This window comes from Macaca nemestrina, chromosome 12, assembly GCF_043159975.1.
Source record: "Macaca nemestrina isolate mMacNem1 chromosome 12, mMacNem.hap1, whole genome shotgun sequence".
Taxonomy (NCBI): domain Eukaryota; kingdom Metazoa; phylum Chordata; class Mammalia; order Primates; family Cercopithecidae; genus Macaca; species Macaca nemestrina.
This window is the reverse complement of record NC_092136.1, coordinates 9,331,532-9,354,565: the sequence shown is the minus strand read 5'-3', so window position 1 is coordinate 9,354,565 and position 23,034 is coordinate 9,331,532. Positions and strand designations below refer to the sequence as shown.

The 23,034-nt window shown below is 55.4% G+C and overlaps 3 protein-coding genes across 6 annotated transcripts in view; 1 reads left to right on the top strand and 2 right to left on the bottom strand.

Annotated features, from left to right (window-relative positions):
• The first annotated feature begins 257 nt into the window (after positions 1-257).
• LOC105469553 (SAC3 domain containing 1) lies at positions 258-4,468 on the top strand. Of its 3 annotated transcripts, XM_011720760.3 has the most exons (3): positions 258-436; positions 610-1,189; positions 3,858-4,468. In XM_011720760.3, the coding sequence occupies exons 1-3, from the start codon at positions 341-343 to the stop codon at positions 4,358-4,360; spliced, it is 1,179 nt and encodes a 392-aa protein (XP_011719062.2). In that variant the 5' UTR covers positions 258-340; the 3' UTR covers positions 4,361-4,468. The 3 variants fall into 3 exon arrangements, with proteins under 3 accessions (XP_011719062.2, XP_070930409.1, XP_070930410.1); XM_071074308.1 differs by lacking the exon at positions 258-436 and having other exon boundaries at positions 592-1,251; XM_071074309.1 differs by lacking the exons at positions 258-436; positions 3,858-4,468 and adding an exon at positions 2,685-3,850 and having other exon boundaries at positions 592-1,189.
• Positions 4,469-4,611: 143 nt separating this feature from the next.
• LOC105469552 (N-acetylated alpha-linked acidic dipeptidase like 1) lies at positions 4,612-22,540 on the bottom strand. Of its 2 annotated transcripts, XM_011720757.2 has the most exons (19): positions 22,414-22,540; positions 21,195-21,331; positions 15,709-15,881; positions 15,496-15,617; positions 14,992-15,114; positions 12,118-12,401; positions 11,912-12,016; positions 11,181-11,266; positions 10,922-11,041; positions 8,584-8,669; positions 8,436-8,499; positions 8,265-8,332; positions 7,925-8,016; positions 7,753-7,843; positions 6,103-6,184; positions 5,847-6,020; positions 5,689-5,773; positions 5,486-5,578; positions 4,612-5,131 (listed from the first exon to the last, which is right to left on the bottom strand). In XM_011720757.2, the coding sequence occupies exons 2-19, from the start codon at positions 21,236-21,238 to the stop codon at positions 4,945-4,947; spliced, it is 2,079 nt and encodes a 692-aa protein (XP_011719059.2). In that variant the 5' UTR covers positions 21,239-21,331; positions 22,414-22,540; the 3' UTR covers positions 4,612-4,944. The 2 variants fall into 2 exon arrangements, with proteins under 2 accessions (XP_011719059.2, XP_011719057.2); XM_011720755.2 differs by lacking the exons at positions 21,195-21,331; positions 22,414-22,540 and adding an exon at positions 15,968-16,570.
• Positions 22,453-23,034, bottom strand: part of LOC105469550 (cell division cycle associated 5) — an 18,423-nt gene continuing 17,841 nt past the window's right edge. Inside the window, exons 9-10 of the mRNA XM_071074307.1 lie at positions 22,966-23,032; positions 22,453-22,832 (exon numbers count right to left, since the gene is read on the bottom strand). Of these exons, the coding sequence (XP_070930408.1) occupies positions 22,479-22,832; positions 22,966-23,032 (421 nt within the window). The 3' untranslated portion in view covers positions 22,453-22,478. The remainder of the gene's footprint in view (positions 22,833-22,965; positions 23,033-23,034) is intronic.

Genomic DNA, 23,034 nt, shown 5'->3' with positions numbered 1-23,034 from the left:
ACATTTACAACCTGGCCCTTTGCAGAAAACATTTGCTGAGCCCTGAGCTAGAAAATAGCACAGTCTCCAGGGAAAAAGAGAATGACAAGACGATGAAGCCGGTCTATTGGGTGGAAGGGACGAAGGAGAGGAACCCAAAGCAGGGGTACCTGTCTCCGAGGCCCCAAAGTCAAATCCTCATTGCTCAGCGGGCTGGAAGGCGTGGCCTCAGTCCCGCCCCGCCCCTCCTCGCCACAAAGCCGTTGGTGGCGGCAGGGACTACACCGGTGTATCATGGGAGCGGCCCAGGCTACCCGTTAAAAACACTAAGGGGAGCGCGCAAAGCTGAACCTGGCGCTCGATGGGGGCCGTTAGCCGCCCCAGAGCGCGCGGAGCCGCAGAGGCGTTGCTGGACTACAACGCAGTGCATCTCGGGAGGCCAACTCCACAGGACCGGGTGAGAGGACAGAGGCGGCCCGATGGGCGGCCCGGAGGCCGGGGATCATGGCGGGCAGGCGGGCCCAGCCAGGTTCAGCCCCGCCCCACCGCTCCCCAACCCCAGCCGGCCTCGCTTGCCTTCCCGCAGCACCGCTGTCCCCGGGATGCTGAGCGCCCACCGTCTCCCCGCAGCCCCTCATGCTCGGCTGCGAGCTGCCCGTGGGCACCTGCCCGGACATGTGCCCGGCCGCCGAGCGCTCCCAGCGCGAAAGGGAGCGCCGCCTACACCGCTTGGAAGTGGTGCCGGGGTGCCGCCAGGACCCGCCCCGCGCCGATCCGCAGCGCGCGGTGAAGGAGTACAGCCGACCCGCCGCCGGCAAGCCCCGGCCCCCACCCAGCCAGTTGCGTCCGCCCTCCGTGCTGCTGGCCACGGTACGCTACCTGGCCGGTGAGGTGGCGGAAAGCGCCGACGCTGCCCGCGCCGAGGTGGCCAGCTTCGTGGCAGACCGCTTGCGAGCTGTGCGCCTGGACCTGGCCCTGCAGGGCGCGGGCGACGCCGAGGCAGCGGTGGTGCTGGAGGCGGCGCTGGCCACGCTGCTGGCCGTGGTGGCGCGGCTCGGGCCCGATGCGGCGCGGGGACCTGCGGACCCGGTGCTGCTGCAGGCCCAGGTGCAAGAGGGCTTCGGCTCGCTGCGGCGCTGCTACGCGCGGGGCGCGGGACCACACCCCCGCCAGCCAGCCTTCCAGGGCCTCTTTCTGCTCTATAACCTGGGTGAGTCGCGGTCCTGGCTGCTGGGCAGAGCGTGGGGACAGGAGCCCACAATGACAGTGGAGGTAGGGAAAAGAAAGATTAACATCTCACCATTAGGCGCCTCCCAGGACAGCACAAGATCCACCAATCCCCGACATGGGACCTCGGGCCCATCTCGGGGTCTTAGTTGTCTCAGGAATAAAAGTGGAGGGGCAAGGGTGGAACGGGAGAGTTGGCCTAAACAGTGATTTTAAAACTTTTTTTTTTTTTTTTTTTTGAGTCTGACTCTGTCGCCTAGGCTGGAGTGCAGTGGCTCGATCTTGGCTCACTGCAACCTCCACCTCCCTGGTTCAAGGGATTCTCCTGCCTCAGCCTCCTGAGTAGCTGGGATCAGAGGTGTGCCACCACACCTAATTTTTGTATTTAGTAGAGAGGGGGTGTTTCACCATGTTGGTCAGGCTGGTCTCGAACTTCTGACCTCGTGATCCGCACACCTTGGCCTCACAAAGTGCTGGGATTGCAGGTGTGAGCCACCGCGCCCGGCAGATTTTCAAACTTTTTTTTAACCTCCCCGCCCAGTCAGGGTTACAAAGCAAACAAGAACACATATGCCCACGAATATACCTGAGACAGAAGTTTAAGGCATTAGAGATACTTTCTATGGGTGATGCATTCTAATAAACTCTATTATTTGTTAGTTTGTTTTTGAGACAGAGTCTAGCTCTGTCGCCTAGGCTGGAGTGCAGTGGCATGATCTTGGCTCACTGCAACCTCTGCCTCCCAGGTTCAGGCTATTCACCTGCATCAGCCTCCTGAAGAGCTGGGACTACAGGTGTGCGCCACCACGCCTGGCTAATTTTTGGATTTTTAGTAGAGACAGGCCAACACCATGTTGGCCATGCTGGTCTCGAACTCCTGACCTCCAATGATCCGCTCGCCTCTGCCTCCCAAAGTGCTGGGATTACAGGCGTGAGCCACCGCACGTGGCCTGTTTCCTTTTTTTTTTTTTTTTTTTTTTTTTTTTTTTGAGACGGAGTCTTGCTCTGTCGCGGGGGCTGGAGCGCAGTGGCCGGATCTCAGCTCACTGCAAGCTCCGCCTCCCGGGTTTACGCCATTCTCCTGCCTCAGCCTCCTGTGTAGCTGGGACTACAGGCGCCCGCCACCTCGCCCGGCTAGTTTTTTGTATTTTTTTTTAGTAGAGACGGGGTTTCACCGTGTTCGCCAGGATGGTCTCGATCTCCTGACCTCGTGATCCGCCCGTCTCGGCCTCCCAAAGTGCTGGGATTACAGGCTTGAGCCACCGCGCCCGGCCACGTGGCCTGTTTTCTTATTTGTAGAATGTGTTTTTTGAGACAGGGTCTTACTCTGTTGCCCAGGCTGGAGTACAGTGGCTTGATCATAGTTCACTGCAGCCTCAACCTCCTGGGCACAAGGGATCCTCCTGCCTCAGCCTTCTGAGTAGCTGGGACCACAGATGTGTGCAATCACACCTGGCTAACTTAAATTTTTTTTGTAGAGATGGGGTCTCGCATGTTGCCACTTGAATTCCTGGGCTCAAGTGATCCTCCTGCCCCACCCTCCCAAGTAGCTGGGTGCCTGCCATCACGCCCAGTTAATTGTTTATTTTTGTCCACACTGCTCTTGCGAAGAAGGCATAGTAATTATCCCTGCTCTAGTGGGGGAAGAAATCGAAGCCCTGGGTGGTGAGGTGACTTGCCTGTTGACTCAGCACTGGTTAACAGTAGCAGAGGTATGACCATGATTTTCTTTTAATTTTTTAAAATTTATTTTTATGTAGGGATTGGAGTCTTGCCATGTTGACCAAGCTGGTTTCAAACTCCTGGGCTAAAGTGACCCTACCGCTTTGGCCTCCCAAAGTGCTGGGATTACAGGCATGAGCCACTGTGCCCAAACAAGTTCTGTTCTGGCTGGGCCCTCTCTACTAAAAATGCAGAAACTAGCTGGGTGTGGTGGCGCATGCCTGTAATCCTAGCTACTCAGGAGGCTGATGCAGGAGAATCGCTTGAACCTGGGAGGTGGTGGAGGTTGCAGTGAGCCGGGAGCCACTATACTGCAGCCTGGATGACAAAGCAAATCTGTCTCAAAAAAAAAAGGCCCTGTCCTATACAATTTTAACAAAATGCTGTTGACTTCACAACCTACTAATTGGTCAGAAGCCCTAGTTTACAAATGAGGCCCAAAGTTCCAGTGTCTGAGACTCTTCTGGAAGGGAAGCAGGGGCAGAGTCTCCTGAAGGAAGGGGCCTTCCCAGGTGTTCAAGGGAAGGTGGGGCAGAGTTGGCTCCCAAAACCGTGGGTGCAGGGAAGCCAGGGTAGTGGGAAATCCAAGTCAGAAAACTTGGACTGGGGTCAGGCTCAACTACATACCCACCCTAGGACACTCTCAGGCGAATCATTAAATTATCTGGGCCCGCTTCCCAAATCCGGAAACCCTGCCCACTTCAGTGCTTAAGGATCTGGACTGCAGGAAGTCAAGAGCCTGAGGCAATTCATTCAAATATGGGTCAGGGAAGGAGCCAAAGGCTGGCCCTTAGAGGGGAAAGGGAAGTTGGGCTAGGCCTAGAGAAGGGGCGTGGTTGAGAAGAGAAGAAGGACAAGGTGTTGGGAGGGGAGATGGGCCTGATCCTGTAAGGACCAGGCGTCCTCATTCTGGCTTCCCGCTCTCACAGGCTCGGTGGAAGCCCTGCGTGAGGTTCTACAGCTGCCTGCTGCCCTGCGCACCTGCCCGCCCCTCCGCAAGGCCTTAGCGGTAGATGCTGCCTTCCGAGAGGGCAATGCTGCCCGCCTCTTCCGCCTGCTCCAGACCCTGCCCTACCTGGCAAGTTGCGCTGTGCAGTGCCATGTGGGCCATGCCCGCCGGGAAGCCCTGGCCCGCCTCGCTCGTGCCTTTAGCACCCCCAAGGGCCAGACCTTGCCTCTGGGCTTCATGGTCAACCTCCTGGCCCTGGATGGACTCAGGGAAGCACGGGACCTGTGCCAGGTCCATGGGCTGCCCTTGGACGGAGAGGAGAGAGTTGTGTTCCTGAGGGGTCGCTATGTGGAGGAAGGGCTACCGCCTGCCGGTACGTGCAAGGTGTTAGTGGAGAGCAAACTTCGAGGACGTACCCTGGAGGAGGTGGTCATGGCAGAGGAGGAAGATGAGGGTGCGGACAGACCTGGGTCCCCAGCCTGAGGAGGGAGCGTGAGCCTCCCAGAGCCCCAGGACTGGGCCAGAGCACTTAGGTTTCTTTTTCTATGGTTCCCAGATAATAAAAGGAACTTGTTTTGTTGGTACCAGTCACTAGATGTGATTTATTTGAGGGGCTGTTGTAGGGAGTTAGGATACACAGCATGTAGGGAGAGGAACGCAGACTAGGCAAGGCCTAAGGCACCCCATGCCTCACTTTCGCCACTGGTCTTTGGCCTTGATGATCTGAGTTGGCATCTGAGGTTGGCATTATGCATCCCATCTTCACCTACCCACCACCAAGAGCAGCTGGTGGTTTTGCCATCCCATCCCTGTCCCCTGCTGCCCACCCTCTGCCACCTAAGCACCAGGATGAGGGTGAGTTGCATTAGGGATTGCCACTCCCCTCACGGACCTCAAGCTATTGCCTGAAAAGCTTGAGAGGGTCCTGTGGTAGTGCCCCCTCCTGGCACCAGGGAAGACCAGGACATCTCAGGAAAGCAGGCAGGAGAGGGTTGGGGTAAAGGGAGGGCCTAAGAAAGAGGGCTGGGGTCAGAGGTCAGCCACAGGCAGAAGGAAGAGGGCTGGGGTCAGAGGTCCTCCACAGGCCTCAGGGTGGCTGCCGCACCCTCCAGGGCTGTCACCACAATGCTGAGCTGTCTCTGCACCTCAGCCCAAGCTTCAGATCCAGAGGCTGTGTCCCTGGCCCTGGAGCAGGCATTGGATAGGCCCGGGAATGTGGCTACGGAGCCCGTGCGAGTTGCCCAGAGCACATGGCTGACAGGAGAAATGGGACAGGATCAGGGTCAGTCAGGGGCCAGGAAAGAGAAACCTGGACCTAGAACTGGCTTAGCTCCTGTACGCAGCTAGGCAGAAGAGCACCTCTCTCCACCTGTCTCTGAAGGCCGGGGGCTCTTACAGCAGTGGCGGTTGGGGGAGGAAATGTAGGTTCCAGTCCTAGCTCCCAGAGGGACCCTGAAGCAACTTCCCTCCCTGAGCCTCACATTCCCACCTTCTTCAGGGGCTGGGTTGCGCTCTAAAGGGCAGAGAAGCTGAGCACCTCATCTCAGGTCGGGGGCCATTGCCCGGCCCCACCTGGCGGCACCTCCCAGGACTCTGGGACAGACTCACCTGTAGTAGCGTTCCTCTGGGAAGGCTCGAGGGTTCAGAAAGGTCCGTTCCAAGAGCATCAACTGGTCATTGAGCATCCGGACCTGCAGGGGACTGGTGGAGGCAGGACCTGCCGGTCACCCTGGAGCCAGCAGCCCAGCTACCAGCCTGGTATCCTGCCCTGGATGCTGCTCTCCCAACCCCTGCCCGCTGCCCTTGCTCACTCGGGGCTGCCCTTCAGCGCTGATATGCGTTGGCCCAAGGCTGTAGCTGCTGCCTCAAATTTCTCCACTGCAGTCACCAGAGGCCCTGTGAGGAACAAGCAGTGGCTTAGTCCTGGGGGTGCAGGGCTCCCCATGCCTCAGGGTCAGGCTGTGCATACCCAGGCTGATGCTGTGCTGCTCCAGCAGGGCCCCGAGGTCTTGCTGGGCTGCCTGCAGGAAGCTGCGGAGTGTCTCACTGTAGTCACTGACTTTGAGGGGCAGGAAGAAGCTGTCACTGAGCCGGAGAATAATACTCCCCGCTGTCCGGGCCACAGCCTGATGGCTGCTGAAGCCTGCGGCAAGGTCACAAGGCCAGGACTCAGTCTTCAGCCTCTCCTGTCCTGTTCTCAGGATGCCCTTTGTCTCCCTCCTCACCTGGGTCCAAAAACTTGTCCACATAGTCAAAGGTGTCAAAGGCTGTGTGGTAGGTGGGGTAGATCCTGGCTGAAGTCTTGCTCTGGGGGAACAAAGCCCAGAGGTGACAGGCTTGGGATGGGAAGGGGGAGAAGGTGTACCTCCAGTGAGCTACAAAATGTGGGCATATCTCCATTGAATCTTGGCCATGTCTGTGAGGTGGGTTCTAGAACTCCCACAGAAAAGGAAACGGAGGCTCAGAGAGGTTAACCTGCTGACATCACACAGCTAATTAGTGGAAGAGCTGGGTCTGGTGCCAGTTTCCAGTTTCACAGGAAGGAGAAGAACCTGGGGCTTTGGAGTCAGAGAGATTCAAATCCCAGCTCTGCTACGGAGAATTGCTGTGGCTGTGAGGTAGAGAACGTACTTTTTGGAGCATCAAACAGGGAGGTGCCAGCTGGGCACTCTGCAACCCTTGCTTTACCTTCATGCCAACGCTCACACCAATGATCTGAGTTAATCAATGCTGAGATTAACCTTTTTCCCCGCTACATTTTAAGATCTTTGGAAACAGAATGCTTCTTTTTTTTTTTTTTTTTTTTTTGAGACGGAGTCTCGCTCTGTCGCCCAGGCTGGAGTGCAGTGGCCGGATCTCAGCTCACTGCAAGCTCCGCCTGCCGGGTTTACGCCATTCTCCTGCCTCAGCCTCCCGAGTAGCTGGGACTACAGGCGCCCGCCACTCGCCCGGCTAGTTTTTTGTATTTTTTAGTAGAGACGGGGTTTCACCGTGTTCGCCAGGATGGTCTCGATCTCCTGACCTCGTGATCCGCCCGTCTCGGCCTCCCAAAGTGCTGGGATTACAGGCTTGAGCCACCGCGCCCGGCCCAGAATGCTTCTTTTTTTTTTTTTTTTTTTTTTTTTTTTTTTTTTTTTTTGAGACGGAGTCTCACGCTGTTGCCCAGGCTGGAGTGCAGTGGCTCGATCTCGGCTCACTGCAAGCTCCACCTCCCGGGTTCCCGCCATTCTCCTGCCTCAGCCTCCTGAGTAGCTGGGACTACAGGCGCCCGCCACCGCGCCCGGTTAATTTTTTGTATTTTTAGTAGAGACGGGGTTTCACTGTGGTCTCGATCTCCTGACCTTGTGATCCGCCCGCCTCGGCCTCCCAAAGTGCTGGGATTACAGGCTTGAGCCACCGCACCCGGCCCAGAATGCTTCTTACAGGCAATGTCATCTTACAACTGGTTGGAAGCGGTGGGTTTTTTGCGGTGGGTTTTTTTCCCTTCCTGAATCACATCTTATAATCAGTAGTATCTTACATTTGATAAAATAACAGATGAGCATAAAGAGGTGCTTGAAAAGGTTAAACTTGGCAGAGCCCTGGCACCAAGGCTCACACCTGTAATCCCAGCACTTTAGGAGGCTGAGGTGGGAGGATGGTCTGAGCTTAGGAGTTCAAGACCAGCCTGGCAACAAAGCAAGACTCCGTCTATATAAAACGCGCGCACGCGTGGGTGTGTGTGTGTGTGTGTGTGTGTGTGTATTTTTAAGAAACTTGGCAGAGGTAGCAGTGAGTAAAGGAGCAGGGTTCAGTCTGTGCGAGAACAGCTCCAAAGAGAGGAGGGGGCGCATGCAGCAAGGTACCGAGGCAGGGACGGAGGGGCGCCTGCTCACCCGGTCATAGGTGTAGGCGATGTCCATGGAGGAGATGCCCAGGAAGTGAATGAAGGGTGCATAGTCGCTGCCAGCACCCAGAGAACCCAAGCTGCGGGAAGGAAGGGGGCCAGGATAAAGAGCGCTGGGCCGGACCGCCTCGCTCCGGGCACCCTTCTATCCCTGGGCTCACCTGGGGACCAGGCCGTACACTGGGCTGCTGCGATTGAAGTACCGGATCCAGTTGTCGTAGATGCTCAGGTCGCCAGGGCCTGGTGAGCGGATCTGGCCGGAAGGAGAATTTAGTCTCAGTGCGGGGCCCTCTCCAGCCCCAACAACAGGGCGAGTCCTCCACCGTCTCCTGCCCACCCACAGTCCAGTCCTTCTTAAAAAGCTCGCCCTAGCCTCAGTCTGGCCCCAGCAGATCTGGAGAGTACCACTCCCCAGTCCCGCCCACCCGTGCAGCACACTGCCAGCCCACCGCACTGCCCCGCCCCCGCCAGTTCAGCCCCGCCCGGCCCGCCCCCTTCCACCTCTTTGGTTGCAGAGAAGACGACACTCTGGACTGGGGGCGTCCCCTGCACCCTAAGGGTAGCATTGGCTGTGGGAGGAGGGGAGAAAGACTATTTGGGCCCCAGCCCCTTCTTTTACCCACCCCGTCGTCAGGCCGTCCCCTCCCCTTTCCTTCCCCGCCACCTCCATACCAAACACCGCGATGTCCACATTGATGTAGGCCACGGTGCGCTCCTGCAGCTTGTTGAAAAACTCCTGCGGGTGCGAGGGGCGACGTCAGCCCCGCGCTGTTCTGCCTCGGGAACCCTTTTTGATCCCCTACCCTGTAGGGACACTCACTTCTGTGAATTCCGTGGAGCCAATGAGCCCGAACTCCTCAGCCCCCCAGCTCGCAAACACGATTGATCTGCGAGGACGCCAAGTGCCTGGGAATGGAGGACAGAGGGTTGGAGGACAGGGTCCTCCTGATCCTAGGGTGCCTTAGGAGAAAGGCTGAGGACGTGAGGAGGAGGGGAGAGCTGGAAAAGGCGAGGCAGCTGGTGACAGGAGGTCCTGGCACTCTGCAGCCAGGTCTTCCAGGAGGCTCCCGCACCAAACACTGAACACAACTCCAAGCCTCCTGAAGGGTCGGGTGGGCCCTTCTACCAGAATGCCCGCTGCCCCTCTCTCTTTGGGCATGATCTGGGAAGACTTCTGACCTGCCACCCTCAACCCCCGCCTCCAGGCCAAACTCCATAGCCATCTTCACTTGGTGATAACACATGAACATTTCCTGTTAGGGCGTTATCCACATTGAACCAATCCCTACAACAATGCCTTGAGGGAGATACTATTATTATTTCCATTCACAATTGAAGAAACAGAGAAGCTAAATGACTTTCCAGGGTCCCAAGGCTGGTAGGCAGCAGAGCCAGTTTCAAATCCAGATATTTGGCTCCACACTGTGGGTATAGGGACTGGAGGTGGAAGCCAGGCTGCAGGATGCTCCGCCTCCCGGGTTCAGGCAGAAGAATTGCTTGAGCCTGGGAGGTAGAGGTTGCAGTGAGCTGAGATTGTGCCACGGCATCCAGCCTGGGTGACCTAGTGTCACTCTGTGGCCCAGGTTGGAGTGCAGTGGTGCAATCTCGGCTCACTGCAGCCTCAACTTCCTGGGGTCTAGCGATCCTCTCACCTTAACCTCCCAAGTAGCTGGGACCACAGGCACACACCACCGCACCTGGCTGATTACTGTATTTTTGGTAGAGATGGGGTTTCTCCATGTTGCCCAGGCCAGTCTTGAACTCCTGAGCTCAAGCGATCCACCCACTTCACCTCCCAAAGTGCTGGTATTACAGGTATGAGCCACCACAACCAGCAAATGAATTTTTCAGTGTGATGTGATCACATGCTTGCAATTACACATTTTTACACTTTTTTCTGCAAAAAATATATAATCTAAATCAAATGAGACAAATCCAAATTGAGGGTTATTTGACAAAATAATAGGACAATAATCGCAGAATCATGAAACACAAAGAACAGCTAAACAATTATAGCTAGGCGCGGTGGCTCACGCCTGTAATCCCAGCACTTTGGGAGGCCGAGGCGGGCGGATCACAAGGTCAGGAGATCGAGACCACGGTGAAACCCTGTCTCTACTAAAAATACAAAAAATTAGCCGGGTGCGGTGGCGGGCGCCTGTAGTCCCAGCTACTCAGGAGGCTGAGGCAGGAGAATGGCGTGAACCCGGGAGGCGGAGCTTGCAGTGAGCCGAGATTGCGCTACTGCACTCCAGCCTGGGCGACAGAGCGAGACTCCGTCTCAAAAAAAAAAAAAAAAAAAATTTTTTTTCTTTTTTTCTTTTTTTTTGAGACAGAGTTTCACTCTCATCAACTAGGTTGGAGTACAGTGGCGCAATCAGCTCACTGCAACCTCTGCCCCCCAGGTTCAAGTGATTCTCCTGCCTCAGCCTCCCGAGTAGCTGGGATTACAGCCACCACCACGCCCAGCTAATTTTTGTATTTTCAGTAGAGATGGGGTTTTACTGTGCTGGCCAGGCTGGTGTCGAACTCCTGACCTCAGGTGATCCACCCACTCCAGCCTTCCAAAGTGCTGGGATTACAGGCATAAGCCACCATGCCCAGCCTTCACCAGCTTCCCACAACCCTTGGACTGACTCCAAACTCCCAGCCTGGCCTGGCCCTGCCTGCCCTGTCACCTCACCCAGCCCTGCCCACCTCCTTTCCGGCTGCCACCTCCTTGCCCTCCTCTCCTTCCCTGAAGCACTGAAACATTGAAGTGCTGCCTCCACTGAGAGACTTGTCCCAATCTGGCCTGGCACATCAAAGGCACATGAGATATTAGAGACATCAGAGTTAGCAATCGGCTGCCATCCCTGACCCAGCTGAACTAAAGCTCCCAGAGGGCAGAGCCTGGGCGCTGCCTGCTTCACAGCAGCATCGGGCCTCGCTCCTTCCAGGCACACCGGAGGCACTTGGAAGCTGCACACGAATCAACCCACAGTCTATTCCCTGTACCACACTGGGCTGCTGCAGGCCAAGGCTGGTGTCATGCATTTCTGCCCCCAGGGCCCTCAGGCATGGCACAGGGAGCACTGCAGTGTGAGGGAGAGGAGGTGGAACAGGAAGGGGACCTCCGGGGGCGAAGGTCCCTGGTCCAGGGGAGGGGGCCGCCTCACCCTTCTTCAGCAGGGTCCCCAGGACGCGGGAGAGCTCCAGGAGGACGGCGGTGCCACTGCTGGGGTCGACAGCCCCATGCACCCAGCTGTCTCGGTGGTTCCCATATAGCACATAGCGATCTGACCAGAGGAAAAGGGGCAGAGAACCAGAGGAGAGGGAGAGGTGGGCACGGGGAGCTGGGCTGGGTGGTGACACAGTAGCAGTGGCACCCAGAGCACAGCAGGGGCCTGGGAAACAGTCAGCAAGAGGAGGGCTCACCAGGCTCCACAGCCCCGCGGATAATGCCCAGGACGTTGGAAGAGTTCCTCAGCTCCAGGCGGTTGTAGATGCTCACATTCACCTGGCTGGGGAGGGTGAAGGGTGTGAGGAGACTCTTGGCCTTGCCCACTGCCCCCAACCCAATGCAGGAGACACCGAGGCCCGGAGCCAGAAAGTGACGTGGCAAGGTCACTGGCCCAGAAGTACCAAGAGAGGCAGCAAGGCTGGAGCCAGGCTCTCCTGCTCACTCACTGGGGAGTCGCTTATTGGGTGCTCAGTCCCTGACTAGGCTCTGGGCAATGACTGCGACAGATGCGGACCTGGTGCTCATGAGGCCTCCCTCTCCCGAGTGAGACAGACCACGAGGACAGGAACAGCTGGGTGAAGGGGCCTGGGAGGAGAGGGCACCTGGAGGCCAGGGGGTGCTGCAGGGAGGGAGGCTGGTGCATGTCAGGAGTGGCAGTGGCCCTGATTTGGGAAGGAGCTTGGCATCTTCAAGAGAGGGAGTCGTGGGGTGCAGACGTCGAGATGAGGTGGGAGGGGCAGGGGAATCCAGGGGCTTCCCCAAAGACAAGACAGATATTTTGGGGTCAGGAGAGGGTCTGAGAGAGAGAAGAAAGGGAAAAAGGTCAGGCTTTGAAGTGGAAAGAGGGAACATAATCACGAGGGAAGGGGAGAGGCAAGTTGGGGGAGAGGGCAACTGAGGGAGAACTGGTCTGGCTGCATCTCACCTGTCTGCTGAGAAGTCTCCATCAGGCCGGAAGCCGGGACCCAGCCTGTAGTGGCAGCCCAGTGCTCCCTGCCAGGTGTCTGGGGCCAAAGTTCCGTTGAGGTTACTGGGGAGGAGGAAGAGACCCCTCAGGGTAAATGTGAGTGTGGGGCTTGAAGTCTGGAGGCCACTGGGGGCTGGGCAGGACATCCCAGGGAACAAACTCACCAGAGCAGGTCCCTTGCATCCTGGAAGCCAATGGGCTGTGTAGGAATTGGGGGAAATCCAGAGACATTGGCAGGGTCCAGGCGGAAGGAAGAGGGGATGGCTGGAAGGTAGGGAGTCAGAGGGTCCCCAAAATACTTGTAGTAGGAGCCTCGCTCCACTCCTGAGGGTGGCAGGTACCAGGAGTTGGGAAAGGTTTCGTTGGGCAAGCTCAGCCCATCGTTGATGTCGGCAGGGTCTGTGTACACCAGCACCCCGGCCACCCCGTGCTTGGCAGCATTCACAGCCTGCAGCGGGCAGAGGAGGCCGTGTATAAGGGAGGGACTGGACCGGATGTGTCCTGTTCCTCTTCCTCCTTCCTCAACTATGGAAGCCAGGATAGACCAATCTTCCCATAGGCAAGATGATGTTTGCACAAGTCATTTATGGCAGTGCCTCTTGCAACAGCAAAGGTCATTTCAGCACAGCCAAGTCAGTGCCTATCAGTGGAGTCTGGCTGAATAACGGGGACATCCTACAGTGGAATACCATGAAGCTGCATAAAATAACACGGTTGTGTACTCGCGTCCACAGCAACGTTATCCTCAACGGCCAAGAGGAGGAAATAGCCCAAGTGTCTATCAACAGATGAATGGCTAAACCAAATGTGGGCTGTAACATACAGTGAAGGCCGGGTGTGGTGGCTCATGCCTGTAATCCCAACACTTTGGGAGGCCGAGGCAGGCACCTCCCAACACTGAGGTCGGATGACCTGAGATCAAGACCGGCCTGGCCAACATGGTGAAACTTTGTCTCTACTAAAAATACAAAAATTAGCCAGGTGTGGCTACACCTGTAGTCCCAGCTACTTGGGAGGCTGAGGCATGAGAATCACCTGAACCCAGGAGGCAGAGGTTGCAGTGAGCTGAGATCATGCCACTGCATTCCAGCCTGGGTGATAGAGCAAGACACTGTCTCAAAAAAACCCCAAAAAACAAAAAACAAACAAACAAAAATAATGGAATATTATTCAGCCTTAAAAGAAATAAAGTTATGATACGTCAATGAGTCTTGAAGATGTTATATTAAGTGAAATAAGCCAGACACAAAAAGACAAGTATCTTACACTTCCACTTATGTGAAGTCCCTAGAATAGGCAAATTCATAGAGACAGAAAGTAGAATTGAGGTTACAGAAAATAGAATAGGGGCTGGGGCAGGGACCTGGGGAGTTATTGTTAAATAAAGTATCTGTTCGAAATGATGAAAAGGTTCTGGAAATGGGTAGTGGTGATGGTTAATAATCTGTGTATTTCTACACTACTTGTTCCTTTTTCTTTTTCTTTTCCTTTTTTCCCTTTCTTTTCTTCCTTCCTTTCCACCTTCCTTCTTTCTTTCTCTTTTCCCAGCTCTTATTATAGACACTTTTTTTTTTTTGAGATGAAGTCCTGCTCTTGTCCCCCAGGCTGGAGTGCAATGGTACAGTCTCAGCTCACCGCAACCTCTGCCTCCTGGGTTCAAGCGATTCTCCTGCCTCAGCCTCCTGAGTAGCTGGGATTACAGGCGCCCACCACCATGACCGGCTAATTTTTGTATTTTTAGTAGAGACGGGGTTTCACCATGTTGGCCAGGCTGGTCTCGAACTCCTGACCTCAGGTAATGAGCCTGCCTTGGCCTCCCAAAGTGCTGGGATTACAGGCGTAAGCCACCGTGCCTGACCCACTTTTTAAAAAATTGTGGTAAAATACACATAACATAAACTTAGCATGTGGAGTGTGCAGTTCAGTGGCATGAAGTACCTCCATATTGTTCAACCATCACCACCATTCATCTCTAGAACTCTTTTCATCTGACAAATCCGAAACTTTGTCCCCATTAAATACCAACTCTCCCTTCCCCTCTTTCATTCTACTCTTTTTATATGAATTTTTTTTTTTTTAATCGATGGAGTCTCGCTCTGTCACCCAGGCTGGAGTGCGGTGGTGCAATCTTGGCTCACTGCAACCTCCACCTCCTGAGTTCAAGCAATTCTCCTGCCTCAGCCTCCTGAGCAGCTAGGACTACAGGTGCATGCTGCCGTGCCTAGCTAATTTTTTTTTTTTTTTTTGGATTTTAGTAGAGACGGGGTTTCACCATGTTGCCCAGGCTGGTCTCGAACTCCTGAGCTTAGGCAATCCACCTGCCTTGGCCTCCCAAAGTGCTAGGATTACAGGAGTGAGCCACCACGCCCACGTCCAGACTTTTTTTTTTTTTTTTTTTGATCAGAGTCTCGCTGTCTCCCAGGCTGGAGAGTGCCGTGGTGCAGTCTCAGCTCACTACCATCTCTGGCTCCCGGGTTCAAGCAGTTCATCTGCCTGAGCCTCCCCAGTAGCTGGAATTGCAGGCATGCACCACCACGCGTGGCTAATTTTGCCTTTTTCGTAGAAATGGAGTTTCGCCATGTTGGCCAGGCTGGTCTTGATCTCCTGACCTCAGGTGATCTGCCCACCTTGGCCTCCCAAAGGGCTGGGATTACAGGCGTAAGCCACTGCGCCCGGCCCCTAGTCAGAATTTTTGATGGAAAAGAAATGGCAGGGACAAGGAGACGGCCAACATGAGGGACTTAAGCTGAATATTCAGAACTACTTCACAGGAGGACTTAGACTTCCGGAATACCAAACCTGAAAATTGTACTCAGCCCCTTTATTTCCTATAGCTCAGAGAGGGTCAGGGAGGCATCCAAGGCCACACAGCCCCTTGGTGGAACAACCTGAAAACACCTTACCTTTCCTGCCCCACCCCAGGGCTTGGGTCCCCACTCAACACTGCCCCTTCTCCTTCCCTTTCCCCTCACTTCCTCCAGTCCACTGCCCGGCCCATTCCTCACCCAGGCCTCGTGCACTGGGGGGCTGCCACTCACCTTGGCCCCACGCCCTACACCCCCATAGCGAGTCAGGGCGATGGTGCCTTCGAGTTTGATGCCCTGAGTCTGTAGCTCCTTAAAGTCTTCTTCCGTGCCGCGGTTGGCATAGATGAGGAGGCCCTAGTCCCAAGAGGGGGTGATCCTTCGAGCTGGGCCCAGCGAAGGGCGGGTGGGGAAGGGGTGGGGGAAGGCTGGATGGCAGGAGGGAGAATTTAGATTCTGTTCCTCCACCTCACCCAGAGCCTGTAAGCTCCCCAAGGACAGTCACCCCTGGTTTCCTCCATGTCTGGGTGCCCTGTAACAGGCCTGGCCTTAAGCAGAGCCACTAGTGTTTGTTGAATGACTGATGGAGGAAAGGAGCAGCGATGGAGTGTCCACGTGAGTAAATTCGGGAGGGGGCGCTGTGCCCCAGTTGAGGCATGTTCCCTGGGTCAGGGTGGGGAGAACCCTAGGTGGAAACAAGGGAGCTGGGCCAGGGCAGTAGGGGGGTTCCGGGCCCACCTGTGGGGTTCCAGAAGGAGCATAGGCGGCATAGGGTTGTACCACATCTGGCCCCCCTTGCTCCCCGGTCACATTCTCCTCGGTCCGGTGGCAGGAGTGGATGATGTCCCCGGTGGGGCCCACTGTTGGAAGGGGTGGCAGTGTCATGGCTGGGCCCAGCAGCTCCCCCCCCACCAACCCTCTGGGCATTCCCAAGGCTGGGCAGGACCTCACCAATGTCCACAACGTTGGGCTGCTCCTGGCTAGGGAAGGACAGCAGCACCTCGTACGTGAAGGCCTCGGCCGAGTCCAGGCCTGACTCTGGGTCCTTCCAGCGCTGTAGCAGCAGCTGCACCAGATCCTCATCCCGAGGGCTGGAGGCCAGGTGTGGCTCCCTGGAGAGTTCTCTGCAGGGTGGGCAGAGGGAGGGGCAGGGCCAGCATCAGGGAGGGGGCCTCTGGCAAACGGAGGAGCAGACGGCCCCGCCTCTCACCTGAGGTTCTCCCGGATCCTGTGGGCATCCAGCTGCCCCATGACGGTCTCCAGGATTTCCAGGTCCAGGTCCTGGGGGGCTGAGACACTGGGGGCAGGTGAATTGGCTTTTTTGGGAATGGCAAAGTGGCCCAGGATGATCCCCAGCCCCAAGAGGGCAGCAGCCCCCAGCCCCAGCCCCAACACCTTCGTCCACTGCATCCTGCAGACTCTTGGCCAGCTGGTGTGGGACTGGTCTATAGGTTATTCCCTATAGTGGGGGTGTCGGGCCTGGTTAACCATTACCCCATGGGTGGCACTGCCCTTTGACCCCCAGCTGGCAGGGAGAGTGAGGGAACATCCCGCAGTGAGAGCCAGGAGCCATCCACATCCACCACATTCTGCATCATTTACTGGAATGGCCCTCCAAGGGCAACAAGGTCGCCCAGGGACACAGGCCCAGAGGGAAGGGTCTCATCCGGGGTATCCCAGGAAAACAGAGGCCAAGCCAGGGCTGGAACTCAGAGCTCCTGTGTTCACAGCAGGGCCGTGCCCACTGGCCACCCTCACTGCCTCTGCCTCCCTCCAAGGCGGCTAATCTGCAGCACACCCAGCCCTGCCTCCCTGAGCAGATTTTGAGTTGAGATCCCCTCTTTGCTGGACGTAAGCTGTGTGACCTTGGGCAATTCACTCAGCTTCTCTACGCCTGTTTTCTTTTCTTTCTTTTTTTTTTTTTTAGACTGTGTCTTGCACTGTCACCCAGGCTGGAGTGCAATGGCGTGATCTCGGTTCACTGCAACCTCTGCCTCCCAGGTTCAAGCAATTCTCCTGCCTCAACCTCCCAAGTAGCCGGGATTACAGGTGCCCACCACCATGCCCGGCTAATTTTTTGTATTTTTAGTAGAGACGGGGTTTCACTATGTTGGCCAAGCTGGTTCCCGAACTGCTGACCTTGTGATCTGACCACTTCGGCCTCCCAAAGTGTTGGGATTACAGGCGTGAGCCACTACGCCCGGCTGCTCCTGTTTTCTTAGCTGCATAGTGGGGATAATAAAACCTGCTTCACAACCCTCTGGTGTCATTTTTTTTTTCTTCTTCATCTTTTTTTTTTTTTTTTTTTGGTCAGGGTCTCACTCTGTTGCCCAGGCTGGAGTCTAGTGGTGCGATCTCAGCTCACTGTAACCTCCACCTCCCGGGCTCAAGAGATTCTCCCACGTCAGCCTCCCAAGTAGCTGGGATTATGGTATGCACCACCATGCCTGGCTATTTTTTGTATTTTCACAAAAAGGAGTGAGCCACCGCACTCAGTTATGGTTTGTCATTTTCGTTAAACAAGATGGCATCTGTAGAAATAGCTAGTGCAGGCTGGGCGCGGTGGCTCAAGCCTGTAATCCCAGCACTTTGGGAGGCCGAGACAGGCGGATCACGAGGTCAGAAGATCGAGACCATCCTGGCTAACATGGTGAAACCCCGTCTCTACTAAAAAATACAAAAAACTAGCCGGGCGAGATGGCGGGCGCCTGTAGTCCCAGCTACTCGGGAGGCTGAGGCAGGAGAATGGCGTAAACCCGGGAGGCGGAGCTTGCAGTGAGCTGAGATCCGGCCACTGCACTCCAGCCTGGGCGACAGAGCAAGACTCCGTCTCAAAAAAAAAGAAAAAAGAAAAAAGAAATAGCTAGTGCAGTGTCTGACATGTAGTGGGAGCTCATTAATTTTAACTACTCATCCCTCATCTGACCATCAAAAACAGAAGGCCTAGAGCTAAAGGAAGGAGGAGGACCCAGAAGAATTCTCCGCATCTATCCTGAAGGGAGCCCAGCGATGCAAGGAGTGGGAGTCCTGGGAAGGGAGGCTGTCCCAGAGGATGCAGCAGGGGAAGCCCATGCCTCCCTGGCGAGTTGACTTCCTCTTCTAATCCCTGGCTCTGCCTGGACTCCGTCATCCACCCTCCTATTTATGCATCCACCTATCCTTCCATTCACTTATTCATTCCTTCCCTTGTACATGCAAGCACTGTTCATTCTGCACTGTGCTAGAGCCATACAAGGCCATGGGGAAGCAAAGTCCAGCAGGCGAGGCAGACAGGCTTCGGGTTCAGCCATGTGGAAAGTGCCCTGTAGAGGGAGGACCACCATGCTCCCAGTGAGAAAGCGAGGGGTTCTGTCTGGGAGGGAACATCTGCGGGGGTCCTCTAAGGCTGAGAAGGTGTTCCAGCATGTGCAAGGGCTGAGAGGGAAGTGACACTTCAAGTACGCCATACACATAGTAAGCCTCTCTTCCAGACCTCACGGAGAGCCAGGCGGGGCTGCGGGGGTCCCTAGGGACTTGAGCTGGGACTTCTCCCACCCTCCCATAGCCTCTCCTGCCTTAACTCTGCCTCGCAGTTTGCAGCCCATGGATGGGCTCAAAGATGCCTGCAGAGCTTGGGGGCTGGGTCAGGGCAGTATGTGTGTGTGCGCGCGCCCATGTGCCCTCGTGTGCGTGTGCGTGTGTGTGTGCGTGAGATTTCACAGACCCCTCTCAGAGCAGCCTCCTTCCTGCTCACAACCCCATTTTGTGGACACCACCATCTGTTGTGCTGCTGGTGAGGAGGGTCAGCATGAGAGGACTAGGGGTGTCTGGGAGGGGATGTGGTGTGATCAGTGACTTCAGGGAGGTGCACCAGGAAGCCACAGTTCTTGGCAAGGTGATTATCGATGCCCAGAATATGACCTTGGATCTTATCAGAAACCCATCAGTGCAGGGAGCATACACCTTCCTTATGAAGACACAGGACAGTCACCACCAGGTAGGGAGTGGGATGCCAAGGTCAGCTGATAAGTTGAGGGACTGAGGCAGCAGCCACATGGTCCTACCCCACCCACTCCTGGAAGGATTTAACCCCTCGATCATGTGAAGTCACAAACAGGACGCCTGGACAGGAGTGTGTGACATCTGAGTGATGACTCCTGGGAATGTGGTTTGTGTCGGAGAGTGTGCAAACACCTGTGTGTGTGACACCCAAGAGATTCACTCAGGCTGTTGGAATCCACTGGTGTCTACATGGCTGTAGGCACCAGACATTAACTTGGTCAATTTTCCTTCCTCCATCTTTGCTGGGTGGGTAGTATGGCCCCTCCCAGAACATTCTGGATTGTGGGAGTTCCTGGAAATCACTTACGGTAGTTAGAGCACATGAACACCTTTCATTTTCCTGCCTTATTCTCCCAATGGCTCTGGCTCCAAGGGGTCTTCAATCCTCCAGGACCAGCAATGCACTGCTGCTGGCTCCCTCCCCACTCTCCACCTGCCCCACACGCTCGCCTCCGTCGCACTCTCCTTCACCTCCCACGTGTACTCACCTTGCCCAGTTTGAGGCCCTGGAAGCCCTCTCAACCCCCAATCCTCTGCTTTGGTCACATCCACTGGGAAAACCCCATTCTGGTTACATCTGACTCACTCTCTGCTTCCTCTGTGCCTGCAACCTTGCCCCTGGATGTGCCTGCAGAGTCATGTGGCCTCCCGGACGCCATATTGTGAGGACACTCAAGCAGCCCTGTGGACAGGCCTCATGGTGAGGTGCTAAAGCCTCCTGCCAACACTCAGCACTAACTTGCCAGCCCTGTGAATAAGCCACGTTGGAAATGGTTCTTCCAGCACCAGTCAAGGTGTCAGAATACAGCAGCCCCTGCTGCCAGAGTCTTGACTGCAGCCTCACGAGAGTCCTTCAGCCAGTACCACCCAACAAAGCCACTTTCAAATTCTTAACCTGTGGACACTGTGTGAGATAATACATGTTTATGGTTTTAGGCTGCTAGGTTTTGGAGTAATTCGTAACACAGCAAAATAGAGAACCAATACAAATGACCAAATATAGACCAGAAACCCACAAGTAAATGTCTCCAGTCTAACCTATCCCCTGAACTCTTGTATTTTCAGGTGCCTAATTTTTTTTTTTTTTTTTTTTTGAGACAGAGTTTTGCTTTTGTTGCCCAGGCTGGAGTGCAATGGCGTGATCTCGGCTCACCACAACCTCTACCTCCCAGGTTCAAGTGATTCTCCTGCCTCAGCCTCCTGAGTAGCTGGGATTACAGGCATATGCCACCATGCCCAGCTAATTTTGTGTTTTTAGTAGAGTTTTTAGCTTCTTCATGTTGGTCAGGCTAGTCTCAAACTCCCAACCTCAGGTGATCTGCCCACCTCGGCCTCCCAAAATACTGGGATTACAGGCGTGAGCCACCGTGCCCGGCCTGCAGTAGCCTCTTAACTGGCCTCTCTGATTGTATTCTTGTCTCCTCCAGTTTTTTTCTCTACATAGCAGTCAGACTCAGCTTTGTGAAACCCAGGTTGGCCATGTCACGACCGTGCTCACAGCCCTCCAAGTCTCCCTTCACACTCAGAGTGACAGTCATGACAGTGACCATAGAGCCCTTCATGTCTCAGACCTGGTCCCCTCCCTGTCCTCCTCACTCACGGCTCCTGCAGCTCTGGCCTGCTGCTGTCCCCTGAGCCTACCAGGCATGCTCCTGACTCAGTGCCTTCGTGTTGGCAGCTCCGGCTCCCTAGAACCCTGCTCCCCAGTTGTCCACAGGCTCCTTCCCTCAGGTCCTTTGTGTCTTTGCTCAAATGTCACTTCTCAATGAGATCTTCCCTGACCGCTCTATTTAAAATTGCATTCCTGACTGGGTGCAGTGGCTCATACCTATAATCCCAACACTTTGGGAGGCTGAGGCAGGAAGATTGCTTGAGTCCAGGAGTTCAAGACCAGCCTGGGCAACATAGTGAGAATCCATGTTTAAAAATACATAAATAGGCTGGGTGCAGTGGCTCACGCCTGTAATCTCAGCACTTTGGGAGGCCGAGGCAGGTGGATCATGAGGTCAGGAGATCGAGACCATCCTGGCGAACACGGTGAAACCCCATCTTTACTAAAAATACAAAAAAAAGTAGCCGGGCGTGGTGGTGGGCGCCTGTAGTCCCAGCTACTCGGGAGGCTGAGGCAGGAGAATGGCGTGAACCCGGGAGGTGGAGCTTGCAGTGAGCCGAGGTTGCGCCACTGCACTCCAGCCTGGGCGACAGAGCGAGACTCCGTCTGAAAAAAAAAAAAAAAAAAAAAAAGAAGAAAAGAGATGTTAGCTCAGCTCAACTCAGCCTGAGGCTGGGGCAGAATTAAATGGTCACTAATCAAGCGCTTCATCAGTTACTTTGCCCAGGCCTGATCCCTAGGAGTCTGGTGTAAGTCAAACCAGGCCTGGGGAGGAGCCACAAACCTGAATTTCCATCCTCTTGGCTGTAGTCTCCCTACGGTGAACATAAGGCAAAATGATCATCCTTAGCCCCTTCTGTGTCACGCGAGGATTAACGAAGGGATTCTGCTTGATCTTTCACCATCGATTAGGCCTAGATGCTGTAAAATTAGAGGTTACTTTACAGAAAACCGATTAAGATGCAAATGATTTCTGCCCAGTGAATAATACAAGCCTTAGGGTTATGAGACCTTTTATTTTACTTTAAATTTTTAAATTCTTTTTTTTGAGACAGTGTCTCACTCTGTCGTCCAGGCTGGAGTGCAGCGGTGCCATCTTGGTATGCTGAAGCCTCAGCCTCCCAGGTTCAAGTGATTCTCGTGCCTCAGCCTCCCAAGTAGCTGGGATTACAGGCATGCACCACCACACCTGGCTACTTTTTATATTTTTAGTAGAGACCGGGTTTTTCCATGTTGGCCACTCTGGTCTCAAACTCCTGACCTCAGGTGATCTGCCCACCTCAGGCTCCCAACGTGCTGGGATTACAGGCGTGAGCCACTGTGCTCAGCCCAGGTTATGGGATTTTAAAAATAAATGCCCTATAGAATATTAACCAATTTTGTATGTAATTTAGCAGTCTTCTATCATTATCCCTTCCTTTCTCCGCCTTGACTATATATGTGTCAGATTTTTGTATTCTTTCCTGCAACCCCATTGGTGGAGGAGGGTTGGGGGCTCCCAGGAGGCCCTGGGCCACAGGGCTTCTGGGTTGGGGGTGAAACTAAAAATCAATATGTATCTCCAGTCCTGAGGGGTGTAGGATGCAGGCCCTTGGGGAGTTGCCACCACCTCTCTCTGCCCCCCAACCCCATGACTTACAAAGGGGAAGGGTCTTTTCCAAGGTCACCAGATGGTTAGTGGCTTTTCCCCTATCCCTCCCCCACCCACACCCCAGTATCCTTCTGCACTTTGGAGTTACAGCAGGTACCCGGATCATCTGGGGAGGAACTGCGGCCCCTTTCCAGCCCCACCCCAGTGCTTATCTTGGGAACATCGCCCTTGAGCTTTCATCTCAAGGCTGACGACAACCAGGTCTGGAACCTTCTGTAAGGGGCGGAGGGAGGGCAGGGCCATGTCGGGGAGGGGTAGATCCAGGATGGGTGAACTGAGGGAGTGGGGGTGATGTCAGAGGGTGGCTGAGGAGCTGAGCTCAGTGTGGACATGGTGACCTCCTGCTCCTCACCTGAGCCCAGGGCCCACAGACACTTGGCGGAGCTGAAGCTCAGCTTCTAAGTTTATTTCCGGGATCTAGGGAGAAGCTGGCTGATGGAGTGGCCTCCCGAGGAGGTGTCCGACCTCTGACCTGGGGCCCAGCCAGGCCTGACCCTGGTCTCTGTGGCTGTGGGGCAGGTCAGGCAGCATGAAGAGGAGACCTGCCTTCCGGGGGTTTGGGTCACTGCAGGCAGAGACAGCTTGAGTGAGCAGTGTGGGGCAACCGCCTCTTCCCTCCCCGCCGCCACAGCTGCCCGCACACCTGAGCAGAGCCACCTCCAGCAGGGCCTGGGTTTCCTCCTGCAGGGCCTTCACTTCATCCTGGATGGCCTGGGCCTCCTCCTGGATGGCCTGGGCTCCCTCCTTCAGGCTCTTATACAACAAGGTGGGCTGGACAAAGGGTTGCAGGGCCCGAGGTGGGTAGCCCGCTGTGCAGGCCAACCCGAGGCCCCTCTAGGAGAGCTGGGCTGGGAGGCAGGGAGAAGGCAAGACAAAGAAAGGGGGTCCTGGCTCAGGGTCTCACCAGGTTTTGCAGCTTCTCCCCCAGGGCCAGGTTGTGCACTTGGGTGGTGTTCAGTGACTCCCGAAGCCT

What these genes read in the sequence shown, in the direction of transcription:
- LOC105469552 (XM_011720755.2), bottom strand. Translation starts at nt 16,167, where the DNA reads ATGCAGTGGACGAAGGTGTTGGGGCTGGGGCTGGGGGCTGCTGCCCTC. An exon ending in GGAGACTTCTCAGCAGACAG is followed by an intron (nt 11,267 to 11,911) that starts GTGAGATGCAGC and finishes CACCCTCCCCAG; the next exon opens with CCAGGTGAATGTGAGCATCT. An exon ending in GCGCTGAAGGGCAGCCCCGA is followed by an intron (nt 5,579 to 5,688) that starts GTGAGCAAGGGC and finishes TGCCTCCACCAG; the next exon opens with TCCCCTGCAGGTCCGGATGC.
- LOC105469553 (XM_011720760.3), top strand. Translation starts at nt 341, where the DNA reads ATGGGGGCCGTTAGCCGCCCCAGAGCGCGCGGAGCCGCAGAGGCGTTG. An exon ending in GGCCAACTCCACAGGACCGG is followed by an intron (nt 437 to 609) that starts GTGAGAGGACAG and finishes GTCTCCCCGCAG; the next exon opens with CCCCTCATGCTCGGCTGCGA. An exon ending in CTTTCTGCTCTATAACCTGG is followed by an intron (nt 1,190 to 3,857) that starts GTGAGTCGCGGT and finishes CCGCTCTCACAG; the next exon opens with GCTCGGTGGAAGCCCTGCGT.